Consider the following 13,675-nt stretch of genomic DNA (forward strand, 5'->3'; position numbering starts at 1 on the left):
ATGACAGAGAAAATATTGGAATGAAAGAGATGAAAGAGAAAGGTTGAGAGGAATGAGAGAGGTGGAAAAGAGATTGGAGGTTTCTTTTTTTATTTTTTTAATTTTGAAAATGAAAATTATTAAAATACCCTTAACCTTAAAACTTAGAATTCATGATATAAGGGTATTTTTGTCTACTGAAACCTGGTATACATTGCTAAAATGTACCAACTGAAAAACAGACGTACGCAAGTTAGCAAACCCCTATATATATATATATATATATATATATATATATATATATATATATATATATATATTTTGGTATTCTTCACACTTTCTTTCTGTTCTTTTTCTTTTATTTGTAAATTTCTCTTTGATTGTAAAAGAGTGACTTTGGTAATACCTAAAAAATATCGACAATGTTTGCAATAGAAAAAAAATGTGAAAATAGCAACAGCCACAAATTTTCAGAAGTACCCCGTTCATGATCATGACTATTTATGGGCCAGCCCACCCACCCTACCTTAGCTAACTCTAAATAAACAATGGTCCCAAGGCTATTTCTTTCATCCTCTCATAATTACTAATTGCAATTCTATAATAAACAGAAAAGGACTGACATTTTTTCACTATTACACCATACTATTGTTTTTGTTGCCACTGTTTTTATCATCACTGCTACCGTAAAGAAAGAACAGAGGAAGAAGAAGATAGGAAAAATGCTTAAAAGAGAGAAAATGTGAAAAAAAAATTCTTCCGAAAATTTCATTCCAAAAAAGATAATGATACTTTGATAACATTTTAACATCGTCTACGTATCATTTTGTTGTTGGTTTATGTTGATGTTTATAATTATTATTATTGATTGTAGAGTAACTTTAGACCAATCACGTAATAACAAGTAGATGATATTAAAATGTTGTCAAAGTACCATTGTTCTTAAAAAAACTTGTAATTTGAGGGACCGGAACAGTGGAGGTGCAAGAAGTAAAAGTGATTGTTCCATTGTGGCATTACGGGCATTATCCATTGAGAGATGTTTAGAGAAAAGGAGAAAGAAAATGCTTGGTTGTGATATAAGGTCACAAGCATAAATTCTATCATACTGCATACACTATCTCAGAAGTGAAGCTCTAAACTACTGTCAAGTATGGTACTTTCTTCATGCTCTTTGACTTGGATTTCACCCTCATTCTCCCCTAAGGTCTGTCACACTAATTCTTTCTATTCATAAACACAACCTTCTCTTCACACAGCTCACGTTCATGCACTCTACTTTCCACTGTTTCAGCTAAACTTGCCACATTCAAACTATTTGCCTCGCAATACTGAAATTCCGTCTTCCAACAACACTGCCTTTTGTGCATTGGAGACAATACCCAGTGAAGAAAGTAAGAACTTTGTAATATTACTACTACATCTAACAGTTGAAATATCATTCCTCTTTTATCTTTTAAAGATAAAATCGCAGTCAATAACTTGATGTAGGGTGATTGAGCTTGAAGATGTTGAAAAAACTTATGGAATGTCTTGTGTGATTTTCAGGCCACTGCCAGAGAAGACCGCTATTGCTGGGAATTGGAGCTTTAACTGCAAATTTGCAACTGACAAATTTGGTATTTGCTCAAGGTATTCACGCCTGCTAATGTGATCATATTTTGTGTTACTAAGTTTCATTTCACCAAAAGGGTCTTTTGTTAAACCAAGAGACTAGTCATGACATGGTCTTTTGCATTACTCTTCGTCCTGTAGAAAAACCAGACAGATACCAAGCTTTTGTGGACTACGAAGATGGGTATTCTTACGTATATCCCAGAGAGTGGAAGGTAAGAAATGAGAACCACGTTAATCTTATCAGAAACTCTAGTCACAACCATATAATTTCCTGCAAGTTTGAATGTCTCGTCTCCCTAGGAATTTGACTTTTTGGCTCATGATTCTGCCTTCAAAGACAAAGTCCTACAGTTACAGAATGTAAGGGTGAGATTTATACCAACAGAGAAGAAAGACGTCCGAGATTTGGGTCCTATGGAAGAGGTGATGCTGGAAAACTGTGTTCTGATGTTTTTTGTGAACTCTGCAGTCTACTTTGTACTAAACCAGTTTGCATCTGAATCAGGTAGTATACTATTTGGTGAAGCATAGATATGCTGCACCAAACCAAAGGCCAACAATAAATGGCATGGAGGAGGTTTCTACTTTATTAATTTCTTGACAATGCTTTTTTGTATTAGATATGTATCTAAGATTTTGATGGTCATCAGTGAAATAACAACTATTTTTGACTTGTGAATGCAGCGAACCATAGATGGAAAACATTACTATACCTTTGAATACATACTTACATCACCAAACTATGCTAGTGGCTCTTTTGCAACAATTGCCATAGGAAATGGTGAGTAACCTGGCATGGCGGCTATCTGAATATGTGACCTTCGTAGGGTTATATACCTAACAAAGAAGGTGCACCTTTTGCAGGAAGGTACTACACGTTAATTGTGGGAGCCAACGAAAGGCGATGGAAAAGAGTACGAGATGAGCTTAAAGTAGTGGCAGAGTCTTTTAGGCTTCTTGACATATAAAATGTCATGGGACAATGCAACCAAGACTTGTTTAAATATGCCTACTGTTTTTTAATATTTGTATATCAGTAAATATTTAATACCAATACTAATTGTATTCTTTATAGCATTGATTAATACCAATAAGACGATAACGGAGCGTAGGACACGTGTTATGTGGTGTGCAAACAAACCTAATTTGTTCCTCTTCTCTCTTTATAATTAGGATTTAGGAGTAAAAAATATGTTGTTATTTAAGATAAAAACTACATTATCGTAAACCCTGAATTTTAGGAATTGGATTTGACTGGTTCAAATATTTTTGTGAAGGTTGTTAGCATTTCTTACTGTATAAACATTACGTACAGAAAAACAAGGAGAAAAGACTTCATCTTTCCTTCTTAAAATTCTGCTACTCGAATATAAACATTGCGAAAGATTCATGTTTAATAGTTTTAAGTATCTTTCCCTATATAATATCGAGCCAGAGGATTTGCTGCCGGGAGAACGTATCATAATTTAAAGTTTCTTTGTGGACAAAAGGTGCGCTTCAATCTAGACTTTTTCTGAACCTTTCTTCTAAATATATTCTTCATCTTTTATGATTATTTGGTGGCTTTAATAATTATGCATTGTTCGTAATTGTTTTCTTCGAAGAATTGTTTCTTTTTCTTCTGTACCAATTATGTGAAACATTTTGGTATTCTCTTTTCGGGTTTTTGTATTTTTTTTTTTATCTAGCATCGTCAGAATGACAATTTTTTTGTTACCCAGTGATCTCCTTGGGACTGTGCCCGTTGGATGTCTTGGAATTCTTTGAGGAACGGGGAAGAAAAATCTCCAAGTAGATTTGGGGTGACAAATAATACGATAAAAAAAAACTGTTAGGGAAATTATTGGACCAATTACATAGTATAACTATTGGAAGAAATAAAACCATATCTAACAAATTATGGACATCACGTTGGTGGGAGGAAAGAACCCTAAATACAATTACAAAGAATCATGAGTTCTCACGAAATGTAGAACCGAAGATTGGGTGTGAAGCAGTTCCTTAAAAGCTATGTAAACCCTCACATGGAATAATGTAGTGTCATTCTCCACTCATTTGTCTATATATAAGCTCATTAGTTCAAAACAAAAATAGAAATTAATTAAGATAAACAACTATAACAATGTATCAAACTAGTTGGTAAAAATACACGTGGAAATTGGCATCTATAATTATCTAAGGACAAAAAAACTAGAGAACTCGTGTAATTCAAGCACTAAAAGGAACTGCTTCTAAACTATGGCTATGTATATACAGAGGTTTTACAACAACACTTGAGACTGTATATTCTACAATTTTCACTAAAGTAGAAGAAAAAATACAGGAGTGAACAAGATGACGATCCACGCTTGAGAGACTGGAAGAGTGAAAAGGAAGTCCAATAGAATAGAAGAGTAACTCGGCTGAATTAGAGTTGATGCCGCCGCCTTCCTCTCGTTGTAAAACAAAATGAATATGCCGTGGAGACAACACCTTGGGTCAGCCTAAACTTCTTGCCTCCAAAAGAATACGGATACACAACCGACCGAATCCCAGCTTCCTGCATTCAAATCCTACACTATCCCTGCCACAGCACCCTCTTCCTATGCCTATCAATGCCTGAGTGCTGATCCCATACTCCCATTATTGCTACATGCAAGCCTCCACCTGACATTGGAAGATTCCATCAGGTGCTGCAATCACCAGTCATTCAACTCAAGTAGTTTATGAAACAATTCTCATGAACCAACATTAGCTGCAACTACTCACATTGCATACTCCCATTCTAAACAAGCCGATGCTGACGCAAAGCCTTACCAAAATGAGGTTGCATCAATCGGACATACAGACCATTTTTTGCCACCAATGAATCATGTGTCCCCTCCTCCACTATCCTTCCTCCATTTAGAACTACTATGTTGTCCACGTGCCTCATCATTGCAGCTCTGTGTGCTATTAAAATAGTGGTTTTGTTTCCCATTACTAGGGTGTCTAGAGCCTCTTGCACCACTCGGCTTGACTCAGATTCAATTGATGAACTAGCTTCATCCAGCAACAGAATAGGAGCATTTTTAAGAATTACCCTTGCAATTGCAATTCTCTGTTTTTGTCCAGGGGTTAAGTCAACACCTCTCATCCCAACATGAGTGTCATAACCATGAGGCAAACTACTGATGAAGTGATGAGCATTTGCTATTCTTGCAGCCTCCTTTATTTCAGCTTCACTGGCATTATGCCTGGCATATATGATGTTTTCCCTTATGGTTGTTGAGAAAATAATTGGTTCCTGCTGAACCAGACCAAGGTGGCTCCTCAACCATCTCAAATTATATTGCTTTAAATCCCTTCCATCTAGCAAAACTTGGCCAGAAACTGGATCATAGAATCTCTCGATCAAAGATATTATTGTGCTCTTCCCTGACCCCGAAACTCCCACTACAGCAATTGTTTGCCCTCCATTGACTTTGAGGCTAAAATTGCTTAATACCAACACTTCTGGCCGGGAAGGATAACAAAAATCAACATTTTTCAACTCAATGCTCCCATATACATTGGGTGGCTTCATTGCTTTGTTATCATCAGGATCAATCTTAGGCACACGATCTATAATTTCAAACACTGATATGAGAGATTTACGTCGCTTAAGTATGTAAGGAGCCAACCCAAAAGGCTCCACAAGGGCAAATGTAGCAAATGAGAAAACCATGTATTCCTTGAGAGCAGTAGGTGTATCCACATATTTCTTATTAACACAAATTGCAGTGTACCAAAGTAGAAGGGCATTACATGCAAAGAGCAGAAACTGTGAAAAGCCAAATGCAAAACCAATGGCCACTCCATGAAGAAAGCTTTGCTTAAATATTTTATTTAACTGCAACTGGTAGAGTTCCATCACCTTATTACCAGCACAAAATGCAACAACAGTGTAAATATTCCTAACTGCGTCTTCAAGAACCAAGGATGCCTTTCTGTGCATTTCTTGTATGCCCTTTGAAAATCCAGCAAGCCACAATTTCTGCAACATTAAGGAGACTGCTTAACACATGCATCATGCTAACCACAAGCAAATTAATAAAAAGATCTTTATCCATAGCCAGTATTATCATCAGTCATTCACAAAAGTCAGCAAAAGCAGGTCTGTTAGCTATAATTATTGAAATTAAACATAAATCGACATAAATAAGAATTTCCATGAATGAAAATGAAACCCCCATAAAGAGGTATAAGTAGCATTCAATAATGGTACTCTCGATCCTCCAAAGACACTGTCAAATTACACTAATTACAGCCCATTGATTACTCAAGCACAAACAGATACATTACAAATTATAATTGAAATTACCCCAATGGTTATCCCAATAGCACAGATAATTCCAATATAAAACTTCTTAAAGCAATCACAATTAAATGTGCTTTAGTTTTCAGTATTCAACGAAATGCATGAAACATTGTTTTTAATTTCACAGTGAAATATACACAAATGAATAATACAAAAGAGGGTGATAGAGATATAAACTGATACACAAAGTGAAACATTGTTATTTTTCCTTTTATTAGCAAGTCTTGCACATACAGACCCCAAGGCATATCATGGTTTTTGGATTTGTTCTGGTAGTCTCACGACATTCATGAGGCAAAGGAGACATTACATTAATTGGTCATGATCACTACCAATTATTCAACTAACTTCCCTAATAATCATCACAGTAAATGTGAAAAAAGATAACAGACCAACCCACCACCTTGTGCAAAAACACATGGCTGTTGTTGATATGAAAGGATGTGGAAAATATGAATTTCAAAATAAATATTTTTTTTAAAGACTGTTGACATGAAAATGAAATACAACCTCAATCCAACAATCTGACAAAATTACATGGCAAAATCAGAAAAGCAGTTGCTAACCTGGGCAACAGCAGAAACACAAAGAATCGGAAGTGTTGCTAAAGCCACAAGTGCTAATCGCCAGTGCAGCAAAACACCAATGAGAAATGCAACAATAACTGCAGCACTGTCCTGTATAAATATGGAAAGGCGGTTACTGAAAGCTGCTCGCACAAATGTAGCATCATTGGCCAAGCGTATTGATAGGTTGTCAGCACTATTTTCCTCTTCATCAAACCATCCAGTTTCATTGCGAAGCATGGCTGCAATGTTATTAAAACAGGTTAAGTATAGGGCATAAGTCCAATATGTTTTTCTTCTAAATAATAACAATTCAAATTTACGCACCTGAGAACATCATTCTCCTAACTCTTTCTGTCATTTTCTCCCCCATAATACCAAAGTAGAAATGCTGTAAAAAGTTAGCAACAACCGTCACAATACCCATGCAGGCAATGATCAAGCACCATTTGTCTATCTCCCTTTGGAAGTGATGTTCTTCATCAATTTTATAGTAATCTGTCACCACCAGACCAATAACATAGGCAAGAAGGGGATTGAAAGAACCAAAGATAGCAGCACCTGTGCTTCCTAACACAGCATAAAGCCACTCTGCAAAACTAAGTTCTGCTAGCCTCCATATTGAGGGTTGTTTTCGATGCCTCGCATCCTTTGTTTCAGTCATTTTCACCGAAAGATCACCAGAATGACTATCAGGCCTGCTAAAAGTCTGTGAATGGGAGCGTTCATTTTTAGGATCAGATGTTAAAAGAGGTGAAACAGGGGATTCTGGGTCAGAACCATTTGACTTTTGTCTATGCACACATTGAACATCAATCTTGGGTAACTCTGGTAGTCTCATTTCAAAACTATCCTGCCTTTTAATTGATGGCTCCTTGTCTGTTGAATCTCCATTTTCCATCATCTTCTCTGATGGTGGGCTCCGAATTTTTGGTGATTCTTGTGAATTAAAAAAGCCATCCGAAGGCCGAAAAATGGCAGAAACTCTTTGAAGAGAGGGTGACTTTATCATTTTAGGAGATGAAGGTTCTTTGAAGCTGTGACTTTCTGAAGAATCCTTCTCAATTTGGAAAGTTGCAGTCTCCTTATAGTTTCGAACTGGCATCCTGGATGACAAGAAAAAGTGATTTTTCATCAAGCAAATGACGAAATCTTGCAAATTATAAAAAAACAGTGAACTCAACCATTGTGTAACAATTATTAGTTTATTATTATAGTAAAACATTAACAGACTTATGGTCACCTTAACAGTCACAATATCTATATCTTAAAAGTCATGTTATATTCTTCACAAACATAAAAAAGTCCGTGGCAAAAGTTGAACCGTGATTTGAGGTGGTAACAAACCTCTTGGGAAGTTTTGTGGCTTCTTCACATCGAAGAAGCTCTGCATATAAGCCGTCCAGGGTCAGTAACTCATCATGTGTACCCATTTCAACAAGTTGACCATCCTCCATGACAGCTATATAATCAGCATTCTTTATAAGACTAAGCCTTCGAGCAATTATTATCGTTGAGCGTCCCAACATTAGCAGGTCCAGAGCTTCCTGAACAGACCTCTCAGCCTCAAAATCAAGTCCGCCAGTAACCTCGTCAAGAAGAAGAATGGATGGATTTAAAAGCACAGCTCTTGCAATAGAAAGCTTTATTTTCTGCTCTTCTGTTAAAGCTAGACCTGCCCTGCCAACCTGAAAAGACAGAACCCTGGTTTAGGAGGTGAAAAGAGATTCCAACCAAAAAGAACATAATTGAAATACATAGGTTTCATCCAAAACAACATAGGTTTGATACAATCATTTACATCAAGTTTCACCTGTGTGTCATAACCTTTATCTAATGAGCTGATAAAGGTATGTGCATGAGCTATTTTAGCAGCCTCTTCAATTTGATCCATGGTAGTATCTCTGCCATAAGCAATGTTGTCTCTTATACTCAAACTGAGTAAAGCAGGTTCCTGGGTGACCAGTCCTATCTGACTCCTTAACCATTCCAGTTTCATATTCTTTATATTTTCACCATCTAAAAGAACTTCCCCTGAACCAAAGATAGGTAAATTTATTTAAATGAGTTGACCTATAAAGTGTTTTAGATGTGATATAGAATAAATTTGCACCAACAACGGGAAAAAAGTACCTAAAGTTGGATCATAGAATCGCTCCATAAGGGGAATAATACTACTTTTACCAGAGCCATTTCTTCCAACAAGTGCCACAGTCTTTTTAGCAGGAACAGTGAGATAAAACCCACTCAAGATAGGGATTTCAGGGCGAGAAAGATAACTGAAGTATACATTCCGAAACTCTATATTTCCTTGCACAGAAGCTGGAGCACTGCCATCGTGATTAAAAGATGAGGATGACCGGCTAATCATCTCAAATAGTCTATAGGCAGCTATGCGCCCTTGATCAAATGAGTAGAAATTTGTCGCTGCTTGATTCAATCCCCTTAATCATATTAACAAAAACTGTAAGAACAATGCAAAACAGATAAAGAAAAAATATGAGTTGGGCATGATGCTCACAAGCCACTGAGAATCACAGCAAACAGAGCTGTTATAATTTCACCACCATGAGCTTTTCCATGTATAACCAGGAGCCTTCCAACCCAGAGTTGTAATGCACAAGAACATATTGCAAGTCCATAAGTAAAACCAAGGCCAAGCCCTTGAACAAGACTTATCAATATACCATATCTAAGAGTAGCTTGTAGCGATGTTGCATATGAATATTTAGACAATGTTTCATTTGTAAATGCATACAAGGTCCTTATATAGGAAACTGCCTGCATCACAAGAAAATATACATATTCAGAACTGGTTGCTAAAACAATTCATCTAATAATGAGAACATTACCTTTCTTCCCATTTCATCAAATTCAAACCATTAAAGCAAAAATACATATAAATGGACTGATTCTCCAAACTTAAAGATAAATAAAGAAAACCAAGCAATGGTATTCATTCACTTCCAACCACAAAATAAACCTAAAAAAAATTCCATTTATAATCAACTAAATGGCACTCATGTGTATAATATGTAAATTCAAAACTATTTGAGATCTCACTTCGACTAAGATATGGTCAAATTATAATATATAAGTCGGTACAATCTTCACCTTACAAACCAGCTTTGTGAGGTTGATTTAGACCTAAACCTACACTTTCTAAGAGACAACTAATCCACAATTACAAACAATAAATTACCAGCAAAAATCAAGAAGCATTTTACTTTAAGGATACCATTTAACAAATTTGGGACTTAGTTTTCAATTCCTAATTGAAGGAACAAAGGATAGGAGATTTGTGCTCAACATGTCATAGTCAGAAAAGCAGAGCATTCAGCATTGCAATATTTGGTTGCAGCAGAATGCTGGCATATTTTAGGGTGTTTGTGTGGCTTTAAATGTGTTAAAGTATGTTCATGACTTCTGTTTGGCATTATGCTCATGTCTGCTTGAAGGAAGTTGCAAATATGCCAAAAGATAGGGTGATCTTTCTGCAATACAGTTTTCCTTTTAGAAGAATATCTTATCAATCCCCCTAGTTGTATTTTTTCTCTTTTCTTTCTGACAAGTTCTATTTCAATCAAAACATGGATACCATATGACCACAGCAAGTTTCATTTACATAACATGGTAAGAAAGGCATAAAATTTGATTAAATCAAAGACCTCTTCACAGCCCAAATTGAAATACATATACTGGATGATAGTAAAAGGAAAGATATACAGTCACATACATGATACGAGAAACTTTCAGACAATAAATCCTTTCTTTCTTTCGGTGGTTAGTAAAATATTAAGATTAAAATCAATTGAAATCCACACCTGAATTGAATATGTGTGTGTGTGTCAGTGTACATAACAATCAATGGTTCAATGCAAGAATGAAGTCAAGCTTAACTACAAATAACCTGTTCAGCAATGCTGGCTGCTTCAGCATATGCATCTTGAATATTCTCGGCAAGCCTGTGGAGGAATATATTTGATATTCCTCCTGCAGCAACAATAAATGGACCTGTAGCTAATGTTATCAATGCAATCTGCCAACAATTGATAAAAGCAATAACAAGACCACTGAAGAATGTTGCCATATTATGAATATAATTCCCAACCTGTATCATCAAAAATCAATACACACAGTATAAAATATGCGTTGAGATTTTTCTGGAAAGAATAGCAAATTTACAGAGGAGTGAATACTGAATATACACACAAGAGCACCACGAACCTTTTCACTAAGAGCAGACTGAATGAGCAGCACATCACTTAATACTTGACTCACAATGTCTCCATTATTTCCATAAGTATCAAAAAAACTCATATCTTGGTTAAGTAATACTTGGACATATTTTGATCTGATCACAGCAGTCTGCCGTTCTCCAGTAAGAATCCAACACGAAACCTCTATTAATCAAGAAAGATTAGTATTGAACGAAACTTAAATGTAACATCTAATAAGAAATATTCCTTGTATTAACTTACCAATCCAACCAGCAGCAAAAACTCCACCAGCAATATAAACAATGGTTAAAGCAAGCTGTAGAAAAAAAACATAGGTAAATAAGCATACACGTCCATTTTTCAAATCTTGTTTACAAACTATGCACCTTGACAAATAATTAAATTCCTAGTTATGAAGTCATGTGGTTCAACTACTAAATTAACCAGTTCAAAAATGGACAGCCATACTCTTCAGATCCTTGGTGGAAACTGATTTAAAACAAAATTTTGAAATTTTGTTAAATTTTGAAATTTTCTATGCAAGGTCAACTTTGCAAATTTTCTAAGGTTAAATTCAAGCTTAGCTTGATTTTTAGAAATTCCTTATCCAAGGAGGATAAATCATATCCATCCTATTTAAAAAGGGCTAACGTTTTTCCACTTAATAGAACAACTGTATTTATAGCACCTGAAAAGAAAAATGACTGATCAGATTTATGAATATAAGGAAGAAATTGTTCCCTTCTAAGTTGCGTGCCTTTGTATTGTTATGCAACCAAACCCTAGGTGAAAGGCCTGTTTTATAGCCTTATGCTTATTACCTATTGTTCAACTTACTAAAGTTTTGCTCTTCACCCAAGACTTAATTTCCTTGACAAATAGAAACAAAAGTTCATCCCATCAATATCCTGAGTAATCCTTGTTTGACACCAAAGCCATTATTGATACCTTGTACAAAAAGGTTACTGTTCAAAGCTTACAAATATCCAGAGAACTATCCCTTAAATCCCTTCCTATGCCAAAAATTTGCCCTGCCTTTAACATAACCCCAGAAACTCCAATCAACAACAATCTATGTAAACATGAGATGAGAGGGAAGAGATTTTTTAAATAGTAGCTTTAGCTCTCAAATTCAACCAGTAAGTGAGTGACCTTCTCATGGAGAATCTTATCGGTCATCAGGTGGACAAACCAGGCTCTACTTCGCCACCCATATAAATCTGTTTATATTCCCACTGTCCTCATTTTCTTAACAACTTTTCTCATGCTAGACAAATAAACTTCTACCGTCACTTTTTAAATGATTAAGTAATGAAATCGTTGCTACCTAACCCCGCAAACAAAGTAAATTTATAACTACAGAAAGATAGGCTAAAACATATTTGAAACACGGGGTTAATTCCGAGGACACTTGTGCCAAATTGCCAATGCTGAGTTTGGAACCCTAAACAGAGTGTCATAGTGCCCCTGATGACTTGGGTGATCCATCCACGAACTACTCTGAGCAGGACAATAAACCCTTACAGAAAGGGAATAAACTTATAACGGAGAAATGAGGGAAGGGCTACACTATCCCTTACTTAGGGTAGTCAGGTCAGCTTTTAACGAAAGTTAATTGCTCAATTACCTCAAACTGCACGGCAACCATGGAGATAAAAACTACAAAAAACTAATAGCACAGTACACGAGACTTAATTTCACTGCCTAAGGTAAGCGGAATCAAATTCTTAGAAACTAACTAAAATCCAGAAGCTGCGCACAACAACAACTAGGGTTTCGATAGAAAACGAAACGAAACCGAACCTCCTTGAACCTCTGAATCTGATCTTCCGCCGAAAACTGCTGAGGAACCCAGAGAACCTTGGCGAAGTAATGCAAGTAAACGACGAGAGCGGTGCCGTGCGCGGCGGCGGCGAGGGAGCCGACGATCATGAGAAACCAGTCGAGGCGGTCGGCGCAGGCGAAGAGGTGAGAGAAGGGAACGGCTGCGGGCGGCGGCTCAATCTCTTCAGCCTCCTCCATCTCTTCCTCGACCTCCATCGGCTGCGAAGCGGAGGTCTCGGCCCCGAGGTCCAGATACGGCGACGGCGACTCCGGCGGCTCCGAAACCTCGGATACCGGCGTGAGAGGCTGTATATGTGGCGGGGACCACCCGAACAGCCCCCGAGAAACCATCATATCCGATCTCAGCAGCCCCAGCTACTAACTCGCTGCGATGAAGAATAGAGAAACAGATCGCAAGCGAATTCAGAGCGCCAGCTCCTTTCTCTCTTCTGTTGAGGAAACGACGACGTATTGAACGCCGTCGAGGTGGTTGTGAGTTGCGAGGTGGCGGCGTGTGGTTTGACTCGGTCAAAAAAGAGGTACAACACCTTAATCTCTTCCTTTTAAGTTTACGACCCTTCTTCGATTCTTCTTCTTCTTCTTCGGCTTTGCTTTCTGTTTTTTCTTTTTTGTTTTTTTTTTAATTGGGGTTTTGTTTTGAAGCAAATAATAATAATAATAATAATAGAAGAATAATAATAATAATAATAAGATTACAGCGAGGTTGTGCTGTGAAATTGTGAAGGCATGCATGCAGCAGAGCTGGAAAAAATAAAGAGAGGGTGTTTTGGTAAATTCCCCGGCTATGATGGCGTTGGTAAATGTGTTCCCAGCTGGATCCTATGCCATGAAATTACGATGAAGTCCTTGCTAGAGACGTTAGAGTGACACGCGTTAGATGCTGGTATGCGTCTTCTTCTTTAATAATTGCTTTAATATATAAATTATACAAATTTGTTAGCAAAATGAATTAAAAAATGGAGAGGCTTTGTTTCAGGTAAGAGCGTGCGTGATTGATGAAAAGTGATTTCCTCTTATTCAACCAAATACTTTATTATATATATATATATATAGCAAGTTAAAATTTAAAAATATACTATATACTATGCTCACATTTTTGCGTATTTAACTTTTTTTCTTAGAGATTCCGA

At 36.7% G+C, this 13,675-nt stretch overlaps 2 protein-coding genes across 2 annotated transcripts; one reads left to right on the top strand and one right to left on the bottom strand.

Annotated features, from left to right (window-relative positions):
* The first annotated feature begins 1,038 nt into the window (after nucleotides 1-1,038).
* LOC106771325 (photosynthetic NDH subunit of lumenal location 1, chloroplastic) lies at nucleotides 1,039-2,710 on the top strand. The gene is made up of 8 exons (XM_014657286.2): nucleotides 1,039-1,186; nucleotides 1,274-1,373; nucleotides 1,528-1,611; nucleotides 1,735-1,808; nucleotides 1,897-2,019; nucleotides 2,102-2,173; nucleotides 2,281-2,377; nucleotides 2,461-2,710. The coding sequence occupies exons 1-8, from the start codon at nucleotides 1,133-1,135 to the stop codon at nucleotides 2,562-2,564; spliced, it is 708 nt and encodes a 235-aa protein (XP_014512772.1). The 5' UTR covers nucleotides 1,039-1,132; the 3' UTR covers nucleotides 2,565-2,710.
* Nucleotides 2,711-3,484: 774 nt separating this feature from the next.
* Nucleotides 3,485-13,164, bottom strand: LOC106771959 (ABC transporter B family member 20). Its single transcript, XM_014658038.2, has 11 exons — nucleotides 12,504-13,164; nucleotides 10,962-11,016; nucleotides 10,708-10,883; nucleotides 10,391-10,591; nucleotides 9,002-9,261; nucleotides 8,614-8,924; nucleotides 8,294-8,514; nucleotides 7,828-8,168; nucleotides 6,808-7,586; nucleotides 6,481-6,722; nucleotides 3,485-5,590 (listed from the first exon to the last, which is right to left on the bottom strand). Exons 1-11 carry the CDS (start codon nucleotides 12,876-12,878, stop codon nucleotides 4,361-4,363), a joined length of 4,191 nt encoding a protein of 1,396 aa, XP_014513524.1. The 5' UTR covers nucleotides 12,879-13,164; the 3' UTR covers nucleotides 3,485-4,360.
* Nucleotides 13,165-13,675: the final 511 nt, after the last annotated feature.

This window comes from Vigna radiata, chromosome 8 (assembly GCF_000741045.1).
Source record: "Vigna radiata var. radiata cultivar VC1973A chromosome 8, Vradiata_ver6, whole genome shotgun sequence".
NCBI lineage: Eukaryota > Viridiplantae > Streptophyta > Magnoliopsida > Fabales > Fabaceae > Vigna > Vigna radiata.